This window comes from Felis catus, chromosome B1, assembly GCF_018350175.1.
Source record: "Felis catus isolate Fca126 chromosome B1, F.catus_Fca126_mat1.0, whole genome shotgun sequence".
NCBI classification, from domain to species: Eukaryota; Metazoa; Chordata; class Mammalia; order Carnivora; family Felidae; genus Felis; species Felis catus.
In genome coordinates this window covers 191,369,776-191,391,345 of record NC_058371.1, presented here as the reverse complement: position 1 = coordinate 191,391,345, position 21,570 = coordinate 191,369,776, and the positions used below count along the sequence as shown (strand labels likewise).

Below are 21,570 nucleotides of genomic sequence, written 5' to 3'. Positions count from 1 at the left end.
ATATTTACAGATTGCTAATGTTTAGTGCTTTGGATGTACTAAGAATATTTAATGAAAGTGCTTCAGAAGGAGTTACATTTTTATAAAGTAGACATTTTAGAAGTTATTTTGATAATTATCAATCTGATTTAGTGCAAATAAGAAAAATAAGATGTAGGAGAAAACTTTAAAATATTTTTTCAAGGTAGTGAAATAAAATTATTAATAAAAGAAATCTTTGCATACTTACAAGGAAAATTAAAGAATTTGGATTTCATATAAATAACAGAGTATCTTTTCTAAGATTAAGCTGCAGGCATTTTAACCTAATAATAAAAAAAATTTAAGCTATTTAAAAATAAAATCTATTTTGAATTGATTTTAAATACTAAAGTAATTACATGAAGACTAAAGGCATTACTTACCTAATTATCTAATTTCAAATGCTGGAAAATGTCCCACTGAAGAAACTAATATACATCTAATTTTAACTAAGACTCAGGATTACTTAGCAACCAAGGCAAAAGTCTACAAAAAATTTTTTAATCCAATACCAGCAGCAAGAAGAATAAAATGTATAAAAGAATTCTGTTTCAGAAAAGTATCTTTTTAAATTAAACATATCACCAAACTCTGTACATGAAAATAGCCTCCCATTCATGATTTCTTATGTTTGCTATTATTGTTAGTAGTTCCTGGTTTGTAGGAATTTTATTTAGGGCTGGAATTAGGATATACTGATTATGAAGTGCTACAGAAGACTGTATTTTGTTTAAATAAAGGGTTATTATATTCATATATATTAAAATTAAAGGAATTTTTAAATGAAAAATGAAATTAAATTTATTTTGCTCATTAAAACTGGCTTGTATCACAGCTAAAGATGCAATATTTCATCTACATTTAAAAAATATTACGTTATTTAAGAAGCAAAAACACCAAAGTAAATTTTGAACACTAGATCAGAAGTTTTCTAGAAAAATAACTCTACTAGATTCAACCAATATTTCACCAAAACTAACATGTGGTTTGACAAAAAGCAGTTATCAAAGTGAGAAAAGATGTGAAATTGATAATAAAATGTTTTAAGTCCACAGACATGACCCCAATATCCTTTCCTTTCTGGGGAAAAAAAAAAAATATATATATGTATATATATATACATATATATATATATATATATATATATATTTGTAAATTTTATCACGTTTGGGAGTAAATGATGGAACTGATTCTCAAGATTCACTATTAGGTAATTCAAAAAATATATGGAGAACAAGGACATTAGGAAATGTTAACTATCAAATATGAAGATATATGATATTATTCTCTTTTCCAGCAAAGTAAAAATTGTAATTTTCATATAAGCAAAAGAAAACCCAAAAACGTTCTGATAGATGCACTTCAACAGTTTCTTTAAAGTTATGCTATGGGCTATTAAACATACCTGTTACTAAATAATTAAAGAGATTTTATGTTTCTTAGAAAAATACATTGCACCATATTTTAAAGATTAATATGCTTTCATAACACTTCCTCAATGCTTAAATGTTTTATCTGTTAGTAAGTCAAGTATAGAAGTAGAAATAATTAAAACTAATGACGTGTTAACTATTCTGAAAACCACAAGATTTTTACATCTCTTCTGAGATTTCAAGGAAGTCTAAACTTTAAAAAGGTTTCTTATTCAGTTTATTACTTTTATTTTTATTTTTTCAGTTTATTACTTCCAATAATGGAAATTCCAAAATACCACAGTGGTCAGTAATTTCCATCTAATGGTATATGAAGAATAACTTCATAAAGTTACTAACTGGATATTCAAGTATTAGATTATATCTGATACACACATATCAGATATTAGAGAACTAAATTCTCAAACTATAAAATTCCGTAATACTTTTATTTGGCTCCAAATTTTTTCTTTTCCATCTTTTTTGCAGTTTAGAGACTCAAAGAACAATCTAATATGAGTAAATAATAGTTGAATACACATAAACCTCCAAACTAGACTCTATTCTCAAGTGATTATATGTAAAGGTACCATAATCATATCTTTCACAGCTCCCTTGTTTTTAATGTTAAAATTTTTTCTAACCTTTTCCTGTTAGATTTACAAACCAAAACACCCTGCCCATTTTTTGTATGTTACTATCAGTTTTGCCCATTGCAAATTTTGTTGTTGAAATAGTTCTTTGGAGAAAGTCAATTTCTCACAGCAATAAAAATAAAATTCATTCCTATAGTGAATCAAAAAAGTCAGTGTAGTCAGTTTTTTTCTTTTCTTTCTTTTCTTTTCTTTTACTGAATGAGTAAATCAATCACACACCAACAGTGTTGTAAATTTAAGTGCAAAAGCATTGAAGTGCTTTACTACAAATTACAACCTAGAAACACGTTAACTGAACAATTAAGATTCATACAATCAGATTTAGATATATAACAACACAAAGTAGGAACAGAATTACAGTACATTTACAACACAAGACAGATACATGAATTCATTAGAAAATATTGTAATAAATAATTCATGAATTATAGTGCAATTGATTTATGCATAAATATAACTAATTGCCTAACAATCAGTTTATATTAACAAAATCTGTCAAAATCAAGGCAGCCACAGAGTTTTACTAAATTACTGCGACAATGGAAATACTGCAATTAAAAAACAAATACAAGTATTTGTACTGTAAACAACTAAAAAAATCAGTCTCACTAAAGTTAGTATACAATTTAATATAAAATTGTCATTAGCTACCAGAAATGGTTTAAACAACTTTACTGAGCAGTAGTTTTCTAAAAACAGAGGCACTGTTTTTTCTTTTCCTTCTTTTTTTTTTTTTTTAAATATAAAATACTTGAGGAACATTCAAATAAGTAGAAAGCATATAAGGGTTGCTTTCACCTTCATTAAAAGTCTGCTGAAACTGGATTTTTCATAAAACTGTCAATTAATAAGTAGTAACTGGTAACTAAATTTATAAAGTACTTTGAAAGTTTAACATAAAGAACATCTTAATAGAATCATTGGGGAGAAGGGGAACCCATAAATTTCCCTGCCTTTCCTAGTTTGTATAATCAAAAGTTAACTCAATAATTAGAAACATTTTGTTTCTTTTAAAAGTTATGGGTTGATCATTACCTATAAACTATCAAAAAATATTTAATTTACTATTTCTGACCAAAAATAAATAATACAAATACTAAATGCTGCAAATTAACTATAATATTACCTATAAAACTACTGATCACTGTGAAGTCAATAGCAAAATGATCCCTGATTTTATGAATCCTGTAAAGTTTTTGGTCAGGTCATCTTTTAAATGATATAAAAGTGTTCTGTAAGTATCCCTTTTCTATAAACTTCTCAATCAATTTATTAATGTAAATATAGTGTGAGGAATAAAAAAGCTCAATATAAATATTATGTAATGCATTCAGGCCCCCAAATTTTGCAAGTAAAATTCTGTATAAAGAGGTCAATAAAATTGTGTTGAAACATTTACTTTATCTTTTAACTGTGTTTTTCAATGGGGGGGGGAGGGGAAATATATTAAATAATCCAAGTTCTGGCCCTCACAAAATATGGCTTAATTCTTTAAAAAGAAAGATGACCCTGACATCTGCTGTTTTGCAATCCGTTATGTATACTTACTTGGAAAAAAACAAAAACAAAAACAGAGCAAGAGGATTCATACCCTAGTATGCAGGTAACATTAAGCTGAAGAGGGTTCAGTGTAGCTCTAAGAGACCAAATAACTACTTGGTTGTGTAGCTTCCCACTCTTCAGTTTCTTTAAACATATGTAAGCAGTTTTTAAATGTAATAGCTGAAAATCTCTTTAGTATTACATGTATATGAGATTATTAGTTACACACAAACACAAGTGTAAAAACACAAGTATTTGACAAGGTGCACTTATTTTTTAAATTCAGCTTTAAGTATTCCTTTTGGACTTAGGAAAATTGGCTTAGAAAAATGATCAGAACCTGAATTTTAACAGAGAAAGGGGCACTCGGAGAATTCTGAATATATGAAGCAAATCCCCATTCTTTATATGGAGGCACATGCTTTATAACATTTTACCACTGCATACTCCATAAATCCAACATGGATACTCTGAACCACATTTTAAAACTGCTATATAAAAATTATTGGTCTCTCTTATGAGTCTGTAAAAGTTAAAATGCACTGCCCAGCTTCTAACTACCCAATTAGTAGAGTTTACATTACTGAAAGTTCAAAACAGCTTCAGTGTTAAATATCTGTAAATCTATTCAAGACCCTGAACAAACTGCAAATTTGGTTATTAGCAAAATGATAATGTATCGCCCACCAAAATGAAATCTGTAATTCATTTTGATAAACTGAAAATGTTTTGAAATGTCACAGCAGCAAATATATTAAAGTTACACTGAGGTTTTTCAATAGTAGGAGTGTGTCACAATCCTTAAAATTTAAAGTAGTCATAACATCAACTAACCAGCACATTTAAACCAAAATTATCATTCTCAAGCTTTTTCTGTGCACATTATAAACATGCTCTAAGTTGCATTCCAACTTTCTTTTCTAACCTTACACATTAGCTTATTTTTCAAATGAAAAACAAAATTAAATTATTTTAATAATTAAATTTAAATTACTTTTTGTTCTTAGTATTCCATCTTATATTAAAGGATTCTATAGCTGCTGGGGTTAACTATGTGTCAGTTTTCTTAAAAAGTATATACCTTATAAACCCCAACTTCCTGCAAATCAACTATTAAATGATAAATATTAAATTTCATTATACATATCATTTAAGGTTTTCTTTTCTATTCCTGGAGGATGCACTTGAGTGCATTTCATATTTCATAGAATACACTGTAGTGTACTAATACTGTATATATTAATTTTTCTTAGTATGGAGATAGCTGTCTATTTAAACTTTGATTGGTTGTCTGATATACTTACAATAGCCATAAGTATATTATGTAAAAATTTTTACGAACTATTAATATCATATTTCCATTATAAGATGGTTCAACTGAATGGCTGGAGTGGTCTTTCACCAATAAAAATGTTTCACTCGACAATTACTTGTTTTCCCACAACGCTTTATGCTATTGACTACTAAAGAAAACCTGAATCTTTTCCACCTATTTATACAAGGATTAAATACAAACTATCAGAATTAAGTAAGCAACTATATAAATCTGTCCACAGTGAAAACCCTGAATAAAACTTTTTTTCAAAAGGCATGTAAGTGGTTTTTGAACTGTAAAATTTCATGTCTCCTGTCAGAGTGAGCATCTGTAATTCCCACGTGTGTATACAGACACACAAATACACACCTGTGCACATACTCACACACACGCAAACACACACACACACACACACACACACACACACACACACACACACACACACAATCTTCCTAACAAGTAATCTACACAGGCTTGCTGTTTTTGCAGCTGCCAGTCCCTGAATCTGTCATATTATATAACCCAGTGTCTGGTAATCGGAGTTTCTTCTTCGGAGGAGTCTTCAGTGTTCCAGATCTTTCTTTTACCTTGTATTCTAAAGTGCTGTGAGGTACCCCATAAATTCCTTGTGCTTTGGAAACACTCATCTTTCCGCTCATTACCATTGCAATAGCCTCTTCCATTATTTCATGATCATATTGGCGATAACGGCCACGTTTTTTCCTGGGCTGCTTATTATCTTTTCGATCCAATCCATCTTCAGTATTTTCAGAGGTTCCATCAACTGTTCCATTTTTAGAATTAAGACACAAAGGAGAGAGGTCCCCATGTAGAAAATAAGAGTCAACACTTGAGTGAGTTACAGGCCCAGAACATTCTACTTTGTTCTGTTTAGGGAGTATATTTTTCAGTTTTTGGAGAGCTGATCCTTCTAGGACTGGAGGAGAGGTTTTGGAAACTTGATACATAACATCCAGCAGACCAGGACCATCAGGTTGTGGTTTTGAAACAGAACTTACTCGGAGCTGAGGAATTTTTAACTGTACAGTAGGATGTGAAGTTTCATATTGTAGACTTTCATTTTTTTCTTTAAATTGAGTAACCATTTTCTGTAGAGTTAACTGATGGAGGTAACTGGAAGCTGTTGGGAATTTTAATTCTGAGGTTTCAAGTAGATTGAGTTTACTTTTTTCTGTGCGCTCTGCTTGAGCTCTTGCCCACAAGGCTACCTTTTGCAGCACTGCACAAGTTTCTTTACTGTCTTTATATGAGTAACTATCATTGAAATCTCGAGTTTTGTTTTTAAAAGATGCAGGCTTCCCTGCTGGTAAGGCTTCTAAGTGGAGAAGTAAAGTTTTTTGAGGTATGCCATAAAGTATGCCTGCTTTATTTATGTCCAGTGCTCCAGACTGAATGTCTTTCAAAGCTTTTGAGAGCAAACCATCTGCAAACTCAGCACTTCTTTCCACATAGTCCTCTCTGTTTCTGTGTAGTCTCCTGGATGGATGGAATGAAACGATGGTAAACTGATGCATGAGAGACTCTCACACAGCTATGGAAGGGAAGGGTCCACTCCTTTATTATACTCCTTGCTTAGGTAACATCACTGCTTATGACTCTTTTTAAGTCTGTGAGATGTAGTAGTTACTCCTTATCAAAGCAAACGCTACAGTCCTGGTAGGACAATGTGTCAATCATACGGTGGCCTCAACAGGCAGACCTTCCAAGAACATAAAATCCTAACTCAGTATTTGTAAAAATATTCTCATGATGTTGCTATTCCTCTGACAGATGCTTGCAGAGCAATACTTATAATTTTTATTTGTACAATTAGAGTTCCATTATAAAAAATACCCAAATCCTAAAGGAGTTTTTGTTAGTAGAAACGTGACGTTACCGCTAAACAAGTAATAAAAGAGTCAACCCCTTTAAAGGAAATTTGTAGCAGCAAGAATATTTCCAAACACAAACATCCCATATTTCCACAAGACTAATGTTTCTCTAGACAAAAACTTAAAATTTGAAACAAGTAGACAAGGTATATTTGGGTAAAATAATTTGATACTATAAATGTTATCTCTATTTCAAACATATCATTGTAATTTTCAAAGTTTCTCAAACAGAAGCTAACTGTACCTTAAGACTCAAAAGCTACTACAGTCTTAGCTGAAACAAATTACACTCTACATCGAAGATTTAAATGTGACAAAAAAGCTTCCTATGCAGTTTGTTAATGGGAAGATGCAAAAGTTACTAAATAAAAATCCAAAAATCCAACAGAACAGCATTTCACTGCTAATTATTTTCACTGCTAATTATTTATTTAATTAATGAGAACTTTGAAAGCATGAAAGGACTTTTTGTGGTGCTTACTAGATATATATTATTATATATATTATATAAAGTTTGCCACCACACCTAAAGCACAGTGAAAAAAATGTAATTATAAGCTAACTGTAAGAATTAGTAAGTACAGTACTTTTAAAATTTGTTGATTGTTTTAAAAAAATTAAATAGTGAAATCACATATTTCCCTTAAAATTGCCTCCTGAGTACTGAATTTTAAATTTTCTTTACTCGTCCTGCTTCTTGGTTTGTAGTCTATGGTTAAGTTGGTAGTTCATTTTAGTAACATGAACTAAAGTTTGGTGATTGTTCTGATAACTTTTCTTTAACAGAAAGAATAAAAAAGAAAGAGAAAGGACGAATGAAAGGTATGAGAGACACACACTTATGAGTGACAAAAATTCTGGAGGAAAGCTATATATGTCAATCTACTCAAAGTAGTATTAAGAGTTCTCTGTAGAGATAATTTTATATTAATATTAAATTATATTTCCTAGATATTGCTTACCCAGCCATTGAATTTTCAGAAGAAGGATCACATATGGATGACTCTTCAGATTTTATGCTGGTTTTCTTTGTAGAGAGATCTAACACTCCATCCCCTATAATTTTTGCAAGAGAAAAAACTTTATATTTGTGACAAATAGGTAATCCTTACATTTTAACATTCATATTTTGCTGATCTACTAATTCATGACCTAAAAATTAACACCTGTATTTGACATGTGGCCATTACCAACTCATTTGGTGGTTTTAGCAACAGGACATGACTGGGAAGGCACTACATAGGAAAAAAGAACAGAGAAGGAGCTGGCATATCGTAAGTGATATGAAGAAACAAACAGGCTATGATACAAAAGCTGTTTAAAAGCAACACTTGGTCACCTTTCCCACTGTTGTGCAGTGAACAGCCATTTAACTGCTTATCCATGATTTTTTTTCTATTCAAGGCTGCCCAGATGATGCTCTGAGAAAGTAGGAATGATGTAAGTTGTACAAAACAGAGACCACAGAAAAAAATGATGATGAATAAGAGAACAATAACTAGCATTTACTAGGACTAGCAATATGTGGAACATATACTTTGGGTAGTAAACTGTGACTCTTATGTATAACCAATGTATTTTTAGAATTCAGTGTAAAATTTTACAGTTTTAAATAACTGAAACATAGAACAGTTGAATCACTGTCTATATAATATAGTGTTTATATCTGTTACTGAATGAAGACATAACCAGTAAGAATATGACATCTTAGGAAAAATAGCCTGTTAGAAAACAACTGCTTAAGTATTTATTAAAATGTAGTTATTTTTATTATTGTTATAATATTGAATTTCCATAAATAAAATCAATGATTCAGACATGTTAATCTGACAATTCTGAGGGTCAAAAAGAATAAACATAAACTATGAATTGAAAACACAGCACTCAGTAATACTGTGAATATTTCTTTACTGATAGTTAAAAAACTGAAAAGTTATAAAGAATCATTATAAGAAAACATATGTCTAAAAAATATACTAAAAAATTCAAGCTGGTTTAAAAAAAATTCAACTGGGTTTTATTGTTACCATATAAATTCATCTAACACTTAAGTGCCCTGCAAGATACAAATACAGGAAAATAAAACAGTCTCACTCATAACCTATTATTATTATGTATAATTCAATAATAATTTTATGGAGTGCTTACTATGTGCAAAGCACTATTTTAGGAATTTAGAAGCAGCAGTAACAAAGGTATAAAAATAAAAAGTACTAACTGTCATGGTACCAACCATGACCAACCAAACATGTTACCTGGGGGAAAGCTTCTATAAGGAACAGTTTGTGCAAAGGTTGTGATACGGAATCATTTCTAAAATGTTTGTGGAATAGCAAAGAAGCCAGGGTGGCTGGAGTGGAGTAACCCAGGCTGAGTGAAATGAGATCAGAAGTGTAGGAAGGCAGGAGCGCCTGGGTGGCTCAGTCGGTTAAGAGGCTGACTTAGGCTCAAGTCATGATCTCGCTGTTCGTGAGTTTGAGCCCCACATCAGGCTTTGTGTGGACAGCTCAGAGCCTGGAGCCTGCTCCAGATTCTGTGTCTCCCTCTCTCTCTCTGCCCCTTCCCTGCTTGCACTCTGTCTCTCTCTCAAAAACAAATAACGTTAAAAAGAAAGAAAGAAAGAAAGAAAGAAAGAAAGAAAGAAAGAAAGAAAGAAAGAAAGAAAGAAAGAAAGAAATGTAGGAAGGCAGATCACATTAGGCCTTATAGGCCATAGTAAGAAATTTCTATTTTACTTTGAGAGAGACAGGAAAGGAGGATTGGAGTATTCTGAGCAGAAGACTGACACAATTTTAATTTATACTTTTAAAGGATTAATCTGCTGTGGTGAGAATGGACTGCAAGGGGTTAAGGGTGGAGGAGGGAAACCTGTTGGGAAAGTGGTATGATACTTCTCAACTCTGGGCTTACACACTTCGTTAGTTTCCTCTGTTAGAATACTCCTAATCCTCTCTTTCTATCCCCACACTCCTAATTCTCACCAAATCTTACTCTCAATCATTCAGGACGCAACTTGGATTTGGTTGGTTGTCATTGTTCTAGGTTCCTATACCTGCAACACTACATTATTTAGCACTTAGCATGCTATATTCTAGTTGCTTATATACTTACCACTGTTGGCCATGCAGACTCTAAGCTATGTGAAGGCAAAGACCATGTCTATTTTATTCAGCCAGATATCCCCACTGCCTAGAATAGTGCCTGGCACACAATAAGTGTTCAGTAAATACTTGCTGAATAGAATTTGGAAGAATTAAAAGGGGGAGACTGGACAAGTAAACACAGAATATGGTACACAGTACCTTAAAAAATTGTTAAGTGAAGCATCTCATCCCATGCTACCCATGAAGCTCAATTTTTTATGCTTTGTCTCCAACTCAACTCAACCCTCATACTTCCTGTGTCCCTAACTACTTGCAGTTCCTCAAACATGCTATGTGGTGTCAGGTCTCTCAAACTGCAGTGCATGGTTCCCTCTGCCTAGAGTGTTCTACCTTTTCAACTTGTCAAACTCCTACTCATCTTTAAAGATCCACATGCTCCCAAGCAGAAGCAGATTTTTGTTTCCCTTGTGTCAACAGCATGCTATAACACTTATGACACTGTCTTGTAATAACTGACTTATAGATCTTTTTCTCCCATAAGACTGAATTCCTCAGGCCAGGGACCTATTTATTTGTATTTCATAAAGAATAGAGTGCTGTGACCTACTGAAAGAAGAAAGAGAGAAATGTCCTTTCCTTTACTATCTCATTTCTCTTCTTCAACAACTAAATTTTGCTAACTCAAGACCTTATAAAATCATTTTCTTCAAAAAATCATTACTACCTAATTTATATTCAAATGTAACACTGAATTCATTAGTTTTGATTCTGCTCCTGTTTTATGTAGTTTGTAGCACATAAAACATGCTCTCCGTAAGTCTGTTATTCCTAGTCAATGTTACAAAATGAATTAATGAAATTTCTCCAATTCTAAACTCTTCTAACAAAAGTAACACCAACAATAAATGAGTTAATTAAAAAAAAACAAAAAAACAAACAAACAAAAAACTCTTCTAGACTTTTGATATGGTTGATTTAAAGTTAATTATTCCACAGCCCAGAAATAAGAAAAGGAGATACAAGGAACTCCTCTTCCTCCTTTACATTAACTACGCAAACTAGGTTGTTGCTCCCTAGCTAGGGCAATAAAGGCATTCTTGTCCTTTTTGGACCACTCCTAGAGACAAGGACCTGGCTGGAGATAATTTTAAGGATGAACTAGACCTAAGTCCTGTTCCATCTTTAAGAGAGCTACCCAAATCAGGCTTATACTCCTGATTCTTCTTTTTTCAAAACTCTAAACAGTGACCAGAGTGAGAAATGCTTTAATTTTTTTCCCCCACAGCCTTGTCCCCATCCTAGGGTACCTATGTTGAACGTTTTGCTTTAAACGTATTTGAGAACTTAAGGAACACATTATAGTCTGTTATCCAGTTAAAATGGCAAATATACTCCTTCAGCATATTTCTGTCACACAGTAAAATCACTCAATCAATGAACACTTATGTAGTGAATACAGGATACATAAATATATAAGTAAAGAATTTTTAGAAAAATTTTAGTTATCACAGAAAATCTCACTTTTTGTTAGCAGTGCCTTGGTCTATACTAAAGTATTTTGCTGATATCATGACTCCAGTAGCTCAAGAGCTAGAAAAACCATAAAGAGTCACCTCTAGGATTGTCCAAATTAGAAAAGCAAAAACAAGAAAAGGAGAGAGATAGCTTGGGAAGAATGACAGAAAATGAAAAGATCAGGAATGGGGGGTAAAGGGGATTTTCTTGCTCCTGCTGCTGATTTAGATCTAGCTGTAGTGATAACATCTAGAAGAATCACTCCTTCAGAATGGAGTTAGCACACCATAACTAGATTGTCTTGTGTGTATATATTTCCAAAGTACTAATAATTAACTTGATGGATAAAAACTAAGTACTTATTATGTATGCTCTAGGGCAATATAAACTAAGTAGAAGACAGACTGAAATTTATTTACCATTCAACTATTGGCAGGTACATAAGGTTGTTTTCGTTTTACACTATTACAAACTATATTGAAATGAAAATCCTTCTAAATGCTTTCTTGTGTTCATGTATAAGAATTTTTCTAAGTTATACACTAGAAGTATAAGTGCCGGACTTTACAGTTTGAACTTTAGTAGATATCACCAAATTTCTTTCCCACATCCTTGACAACACTTGGTGGTGTTGAGATTTTTAATTTTTGCTAATTTGGTAAGAAAAGCAAGTTGCAGGAGTAAATTAACAACAGTGCATTTAGTATGCATTAATGCGAACTTCTAAAGCACACAAAAAGATTTTGCTTATTAATGTATGAATAGGTATTATCAGGGGTTGCTTCCAAAAGCAAACAAAAGGATGTGATAGTTCCTTAAGAGAAAGCATATCAGAAGCAAACATGATCAAATAACATATTATTAGCTCTGGGTGACAGGAACATGACTATTATACTGTATATTTCTATACAATTGAAAATTTCCTAATAATAAATACAGATTATTTCCATTTACTAGTATAGACTGGGTCTGAACATTACAGTTTACTTATTGTCGATCAAACACTAATATGACATGTATAGAATTAAAGAGGGGCCAGTGTAATCGTTCAACAAGGTCAGGTAAACTGTATATATTATACTACAAGAGATAACTTTTTAAATGGACCAATGCTTGAAAAACTGAAATCATGACTAAACTGGGCAATTTTTTGATATAAACACTTTACTGGGTTAATTTTTTTAGAATTCACCTTCTTTTAAAATCAAGATTTGAATTTTCATTAACAGATTTTCAGTTCTGTATTTTCATGCAAATTCCTGATCAAGGATCTATTCAAAGGAGACAAATGCAACTGTTATAACATAGAATTTTATTTCACCACTCCAAGGACACCATTCTTTCCTATCTCTAATCTTATGGCTTTTGTCCATTCTTCAAGGTATGCTCTGTGTTCTCTTGGCCTGGCTAACTTCTACACATCCTTCAGAATCATCCCCTCAAACATTTTTCTAATTTTCCCCACAACATACAATACCCTTTGTATTCTTCTATACTGTACTTATGACATATTATTATAATTTGCCTAATTTAGCACCTAAACTCCAATAGAGGAGTTGGTAAGTATGTTTGGAATCTATTTAAGATTTATATTGAATTAAGCATAATTACCTGGCTGATTTTCTCACAATACCCACTCCCTAAGCCAGGGCCTGAAAGCAACAGTACTCCAATACTTATTCACGGACTCATCAATGACTCACTCAATTTTGTCATAATAATAAGCACTGCATACAACGGACTCTAACAAAATAGTCATGCAATCAATTAACTTTGTTCAGCCACTCAGAAAATGACAACACAGTCAAAAGGTTGATATCTATATGGAAGAGAGGGTTAGCTTCACATAGAGAAACTCTGCTTAAGATAAAGAGGCTAAGAATGGTTTTCAATCAATTTCTATATTCGTTAGGTTCTAATAATCATACAGATTTTTCTTCAGAAATTATTGTCAAGACTGATGATCATTAATCAATTAATTGTGAATATTACGTACATTAAAAACATATTTATTAACTCCTCACAACACTTTGGGTCTTCAGTTGCTATACAAGGCAAATCATAAAGCTCAGTCCATATTGGAGTATGGCATGGGTCTTTGAAGCCACGTTATTTATCACCAATATTAAATATATAAACATTAGTAAGATTCAGTTCACGAAGACAAGTTAATTTTTTTTTTGAGAGAGAGAGAGAGAGAGAGAGAGAGAGAGAGAGAGAGTGAGCGAGCATGAGCAGGAGAAAGGGATAGAAGGAGAGAGAATCTGAAGCAGGTTGCATGCCCAGAGTTGGACACAAGGCTCAATCCTATGACCCTGGGATCATGACATGAGTCGAAATCAAAAGCCAGACACTAAACCAACTGAGCCAACGAGGCACCCCAAAGCAAGTACACTTTAATGAGAGGAGACAATATCACATAAATTTTAAATTCAAAAAAATTTTTTAATATTTATTTATTTTTGAGAGAGAAACAGCATGAGCGGAGGAGGGGCAGAGAAAGGGAGACAGAATCTGACGCGGGCTCCAGGTTCTGAGCTGTTAGCGCAGAGTCCAATGCGGGGCTCAAACCCACGGACTACAAAACCATGACCTGAGCCGAAGTCGGACGCTTAACTGACTGAGCCACCCAGGTGCCCCGAAAATATCACATAAATTTTATATTGCCTAGAGGGAAGAATATTCCAAATGAAATTTCACAAAAATGGTAATTACTAGCAATAAAAATTTCATCAAAATCACTGCTACTTAACATTTAATAATGCTTGATGCAAACTGCAAACCTATGTTAATAAATACCTTAATGTTATTTCTACCTTATGTCTCAGATCACTTCTTATCTATCTCCCTAAATGGGTCTTGTCTTTCTTTTCGCCCTTCAATGTATGGTCCTAGTCAGCCTTTGGCTCTTTCTGGTCTTTTCTTCCTGTACTCTCTAGGAGATTCCTATGATTTAAATTATTAATTTATTCATATTCAGCTGACTTCTAGAACATATTAGTAACTCACAAAAAATCTAAATATATAAAACCAATATTTTTCTTTAGTGCAAATAAAGTATGCAAAAACAAACAGCATTACCTGTCTTACCCCATTTAGTGCTTATACAACCCAATATATTAATAGGTTTTATAAATTTGCAAATTTTAATGGTAACATTGAAAGTGAAAGGCAGGTAAGGGGCGCCTGGATGGCGCAGTCGGTTAAGCGTCCGACTTCAGCCAGGTCACGATCTCGCGGTCCGGGAGTTCGAGCCCCGCGTCAGGCTCTGGGCTGATGGCTCGGAGCCTGGAGCCTGTTTCCGATTCTGTGTCTCCCTCTCTCTCTGCCCCTCCCCCGTTCATGCTCTGTCTCTCTCTGTCCCAAAAATAAATAAAAAACGTTGAAAAAAAAATTAAAAAAAAAAAAAAAAGAAAGTGAAAGACAGGTCAATTATCTTGCCCACAATCATACAGTTGTAAGTAGTGAAAATGCCATTCAAATTCAGGCAGCCACGTTCTAGAGTCTGCCTTTAACCAAAATTCTAATCTGTGATGTTTTAACAAAACAGATTATAATGTTGGCAATGGTGTAATAAGCTTGCATGGTCAAACACTACTAGCTCAGGAACACAACGCTTTTGGAAACATAGCAATATGTTATCAAAAAGCTTAAAAATGTTTACACATTTTGGGGTGCCTGGGTGGCTAAGTCAGTTGAGTGTCCGATTCTTGATTTCAGCTCAGGTTGTGATCCCAGGGTTGTGGGACTGAGCCCCACGTTGGGCTCTGCACTGAGTGTGAAGCTTTTTTGTGATTCTCTCTCTCTTCCCCTGCCCCTCTCCTCTGCTAGCGCACTCTCTAAAATTAGAAAAACTGCTTCTTGGCCTTAAAAAAAAATGCTCACACTTTTTTAGGCATTTTAAGAAAATATTTAACGTGAAAATGTTTTCATGTACAAAGACAAATGAAAGATTTCAATATGACTGATAAATGTAATTTTTTTACAACCATAAATATTTAACAAATAGTTATATAAATTATGGTACTTTCACTTGCTTGAGAATTAGGTCCAACATATCCATTAAGGTAATTAATAAAATATGGACGGGGCGCTTGGGTGGCTCAGCTGGCTGAGCATCTGACTTCAGCTCAGGTCATGATCTCGTGGTTTGTGCGTTCGGGCCCTGCATCAGGCTCTGTGCTAACAGCTCGGAGCCTGGAGCCTGCTTTGGATTCCGTGTTTCCCTCTCTCTGCCCCGCCCACACTCACATTCTCTCTCTCTCTCAAAAATAAATTAAAACAAAACAAAACAAAACAAAACATGGAACACTGCAACTGCTATTATAATGTTTTTAAAATGTAGGAGATAAGGTGCCTCGGTGGTTCAGTCGGTTAAGTGTCCAACTTTGGCTCAGGTCATGACCTTGTGGTTTGTGGATTCAAGCCCTGCATTGGGGCTTTGTGCTGACAGTTCAGAGCCTGGAAACTGCTTTGGATTCTGTGTCTCCCTCTTTCACTTCCTCTGCTCATGCTCTGCCTCTCTCTCTCTCACACAAAAATAAGTAAACATTTTTTTAAAAAAAAAGGTAGGATATAAACTTGAATAGAGATACAGACCATTAACCATACAGAAAGCCAAAAAATCAAATATAGAATAAAACCTGAAAGTAAATATACCAAATGACACCAGTGGTGGTTTCTAATAAGGATCTGGGTAGTTAAAATATGTGTGTGGACACATACTTGCATGCATATATTAAAAATTCTTAACCCAAACTTATTTCTTTTAATTTTTTTTACATTTATTTATTTTTGATAGACAGACACAGACCACAAGTGGGGGAGGGGCAGAGAGAGAGGGAGACACAGAATCTGAAGCAGGTTCCAGGCTCCGAGCTGTCAGCACAGAGCTGGAGTTCGCAGGGGCTCGAACTCACAAACCGCAAGATTGTGACCTGAGCCGAAGTCAGACGCTTAACCGACTGAGCCACCCAGGTGCCCCTCTTAACCCAAACTTATTAATAAAACTTATTAATACAGACTTATTGACAAAATAATCCAAAGTGGAAAAAGCATTCCCTTGGGTTTACCCAAATTTTATTTTTAAATTGTTTTTATTGTTACTAGTTTAACCACCAAGTTCAGAGTCATAGAGGAAATAACCAATAAACTATCAGAGTAGCACATCGATTCAGTTTTTCCTTCCCTTATTTGGCTCCCTCTATAAGCATGTTTTTAAAAGGGAAAGTTATAGTCTTTCTGATGCATTTTATTTAGTGCATATATTCCTGAAACCCACAGAATTCATTCATCTACATGTAAACTAAAGTACTTACAGTGAATTTAGGATATAAAAGTAAATAACACTAAATTTCATTAGACAAATATTACTGGTAAAATTAAATGAGATTTCAACAATTTCACCAAATACCATTTTAGAATTTCAATGCAGCTCTTTTTCTTTCTTCAGTTATTCCTACAAGTACTGAATTAAAACAAAGTTTCAAAGGCTTCAAGTCCATACTTGAAAAATATTTTTGAAACAGGTTATTTTCATCCCATGTATTGCACTACTCTATAAGTTCAAGTTTTAACATTTTACTTTAAATGTGGGATGTATACTTATTACAATAATGTCATATTGGAAGACTTTACATTTGTTGACCACACATTTGATAGTGTCTGTCATGCTTATTCAAAACTTATTTATGTTTTTTAAAAAACTTTTTACTGAAATATAACATTCATAATAGAAATGCACAGAAGTATATACAGTTTAATAAATTTTCACAAACTAAACAGTCCTATGTAAACAACACCTAGCTTACCACCTTTCAACCAAGAGACACCCCCACCATATCACCCTCTAATCATCAACTCACCCGCCCCCACATATCCTGACTTCTAACAGCTTTTGTTTGTTTGTTTGTTTAAAGTAGGGTTCATGCCCAACGCTGAACCCAACATGGGGCCTGAACTCACAATCCTGAGATTAAGACCTGCTTAACTGAATGAACACTCCAACTTCTAACAGCTTTATATGTGTGCACCTTGATGCAGCAATTTCACTTCTAGGAATGTGTCCTAAGGTAAAAATCAAGATTGAATGCAATATTGGGGTGCCTGGGTGGCTTAGTTGATTAAGTGTCGGCTCAGGTCATGATCTCGCGGTCTGTGAGTTCGAGCCCCGCGTCGGGCTCTGTGCTGACAGCTCAGAGCCTGGAGCCTGCTTCGGATTCTGTGTCTCTCCCTCTCTTTGTCCCTCCCCCATTCATGCTCTGTCTCTGTCTCTCAAAAAAAAAAAAAAAAAAAAAAGACTGAGTGCAATATCTTAGTTCAAACATATGTTTACTTATATATCTGAAGACAGGATTAAATATAATGTTATACACAAAATCGAATACTACTCAAAAAAGTAAATGATTCTGTAGAAAAATATTTAGTAACATAAGAATGTTTAAAAATATTATTATATATTTTTAAACTGAGAGAGAGTGTACACAAGCAAGAGAGAAGTGGGGAGAATCTTAAGCAGGCTCCATGCTCAGCACAGAGCCCCATGTGGGGCTTGATCCCATAACCCTAGGATCATTACCTGAGCTGAAATCAATTGTTGGACACAACCAACTGAGTCACCCAGGTACCCTTAAAAGTATGATTTTAAAAACACAAGTTGCAGACGATTATATTATGTATGATTTGTGGGAGTGAGCTCTAGGAAGACAGAGTGTGAGTGTGTGTGTGTGCGTGTATTTTTTTTCCCAGGAAATGATTTGGAAGGATTGAAAACTTAACAGGAACAGTTACCTCTGTGGCTAAGGAAGGATAATTTTTATTTTCTTCATTTGCTTATTTATTTTCTAGTTTTTCTTTTTTTTTTTTTTAATTTTTTTTTTCACCGTTTTTATTTATTTTTGGGACAGAGAGAGACAGAGCATGAACGGGGGAGGGGCAGAGAGAGAGGGAGACACAGAATCGGAAACAGGCTCCAGGCTCTGAGCCATCAGCCCAGAGCCTGACGCGGGGCTCGAACTCACGGACCGCGAGATCGTGACCTGGCTGAAGTCGGATGCTTAACCGACTGCGCCACCCAGGCGCCCCTCTAGTTTTTCTATAACACATAGCTTTTATAGTTCATTCATTCAATTAGTACTTATTGAGTGGATATAATAAGCCAGTCATTTTCTTAGGCACACAGGAGATAACAGAAAACAAGACAGAAAATGTTCCTGCTCTCATGGAACTTATTGTCTAGAGGGGAAGACAAAGAAAAGATCAATAAAAAAAAATTTCACAAGGTGATAAGACTTACCATGAAAATAAAACCCAGTAACAGGGTACAGTAATAACAACAGCAGGTGGAAAGAGGTTACTATGTTGGAATAAATGATCAGGCAAAGCCTCTGAGAAGGTGCATGTGTTCTTTTTAAAAAGTAAATTATATCAAGATAAAATTCAAACACACAAAAATATAGAATGATCCTCCCATTACATCCACTCTTCAGTTTCAACAATTACCTACATTTTTGCTATACTTGCTCCATTTATCCCTATTTACTGAAGTATTTTAAAGCTAATTACAGATGTCACATCATTTCTATATCATGCATCTTTAAAACATATAAGCATTTTCACACATAACTATACCAATTCCTTGCTATCCTCTAACGCCTGGTTTGTACTGAAATTTGCTCTACTGAGTCCTTAGGACATTAACTTTTTGAAGAAGCTGGGTCATCAGTTCTACTACAGACCATTTTACATTATACTTTGTTTTGTTTCTTGTGGTCACTTTGTTCTATTTCCCAGTAATTCTGATAAGACTTGAATTAATTCTAAAGCAAATGGTTCTCAAACTTCTGAATCTCATAATTTCAGTCTTAAAAATTACTGTGGACCTCAAAGAGCTTTTGTTTAGGTGAGTTATATCCGTTTATATTTACCATATTATAAATTAAACCAATAAATTTAAAAAATATCTCTAATTGATAACTCTATAAATGTGTTTTTAAAAACATTTTAATGAAAAATAACACTTTCAAAGTAAAACAATGAGGTTTTTTTTTATAATTTTGCAAATCTCTAATGTCTAGCTCAATAGAAGATAGCTAGTCATATATGCTTCTGTATTCAATGTATTTAAATTTACTAGATCATGTAGTCTCTAGCTGACTTCATTACATATTTGTGAGAGAATGAGAGTGAAAAGGACAAATAACTTACATTATTTAGTTTTCACCTGGGGTATCCCCTGAAAAAGTTTCAGGGGTTCCAAGAGCTTCCTAAACCACATTTGAGAACCACTGGCCTAAAGAATTACTTAGAGGGGCACTTGGACTCTTGATTGTGGCTCAGCACAGGACATAATCTCACAATTCGTGGGATTGAGCCCTGTGTCCAGTTCTGTGCTGACAGCATAGAGCCTGTTTGGGATTCTCTCTCTCCTTCTCTCTCTCTGCCCCTCCCCACTCATGCTCGCTTGTTCTCTCAAAATAAATAAACTTAAAAAAGAACTGCTTAGATTCATATTCAATGTTTTCAGCCAGAATACTTCCAAAGTGATGCAACATTTCAGAAGGCACATAAAGTCTAATTTCAATGATGCTCAAGTGATCATTGTGTTCTGATGGTGATAGTCTGACCCCACCATCCATTGTAAAGCTCCCCAAACAACCTTTCCTCTAATAGTTTTATCTTCTGATGATGATGTTTGATTCAATTATCTTATTAGCAGATGCAAAATAGTAATATTTTTAGACTATCACGTCTTCCATATTTATTATCTTAAAGATTCTTCTTTAAGAATCTTCCTTAAATGATGGCTATTTGGTCCTGAAATACAATTTGTTTAAGAAAAAAAAAAGGAATTATGCGTAACTTTTTCCTTTAATTGCTCATTTGCACAGTAAGGAGCTGGTACACTACTGTATCTCCAGTGCGGACTAAAGGCTCCGAGAGGCACTTCTATTTTCTGATTATCATAAACTAATGGATTTTAAAACATTCAGCATGCTTCAGTTGCAATTGTTCTTCCTTTTGATGCTCAAATGTTCTCATATTGGCCAATGGGGAACCCTTAACATTAGCTTCTGTATTCTGTTGGCAATTCAGCCTTTAGAGCTTCCTTGCTTGTTGGAACAAGATGTTCTAGGCTCATTCTGTACACTTTCTAATCTAGACCAGGATTGCAAAGAAGCAGCTAGCTTCCTTTTAAAGGAAAAAAAATGTTTATTTTTTTAAGTTATTTATTTTGAGACAGAGAGAGCATGAGTATGAGTGGGGGAGGGGCAGAGAGAGAATGAAAAAAAGAATCCCCAAGCACAGAGACCCATGTGGGACTCGAACTCATGAATCAAGAGATCACGACCCACGCCGAGATCAAGAGTCTGATGCTCAACTGACTGAGCACCCAGGTGCCCCTAAAGGCAAATAATGTTTATTTTTATTCTATTATCTTAAGAAGATTGTTTTTAAAGTTTAATTTGAGAGGGACAACTCAAGTGAGGGAGGAGCAGAGAGAGAGGGGAGAGAGAGAATCGCAAGCAGGTTCCATGCCTGATGCAGGGTTTGAGCCCCTGAAGTTGTAAGATCATGTCCTAGCTAAAACCAAGAGTCAGAGGCATTTTAACTGACTGAGCCACCCAGGCACCCGAAGGAAAATAATGTTTAAAGACCACAATCCAGGTCTAGTTCAATGGGATTGAGCTGTCACTGCTTTTAGGTACTTCAGTGGCCAGACTAGGAAATGCATATTTTTGAAAAGAAAAGAAATTCATGAATTTGCACTGACATTTCCAATTCACATATAATATTAAAGTGTTTTTACTTCTTTCATTTTACTCATTTTTTCCCCTTACCCTGAAAATCTTGGTTTCCTAACAATGTTAACATGATTACATATTTATCATTTAAGTTTCAAAATAACAATGGCAATACTATTACTAATATTACCAAAAGCATTTCTTTGAAGCATCTCCTTGTCTTTAGAATATATTCCACTAAGAATGTACAGTCAAAATACTGGTTAAAGTCACCTCACATAATTCTTTCTTCTGTGTCATATAATGCAGTCAGGTTTATATGCTACATTCTTTCTCACATGTTTAGGGATTGCTTTATTATTTTTTTTAA

The 21,570-nt window shown here is 34.0% G+C and overlaps 1 protein-coding gene across 13 annotated transcripts in view; it reads right to left on the bottom strand.

Annotated features, from left to right (window-relative positions):
- Positions 1–21,570, bottom strand: part of LCORL (ligand dependent nuclear receptor corepressor like) — a 166,750-nt gene that overhangs the window by 25,490 nt on the left and 119,690 nt on the right. For 10 of the 13 annotated variants that reach the window (XM_023253275.2, XM_045056553.1, XM_023253280.2 and 7 more), the window contains one exon: positions 7,801–7,894. In XM_023253275.2, coding sequence (XP_023109043.2) covers positions 7,801–7,894 — 94 coding nt within the window. Of the gene's footprint in view, positions 1–229; positions 306–2,319; positions 6,444–7,800; positions 7,895–21,570 lie in introns of those variants that run through there. The other 3 variants (XM_006931197.5, XM_003985500.5, XM_045056554.1) reach the window with 3 other exon arrangements.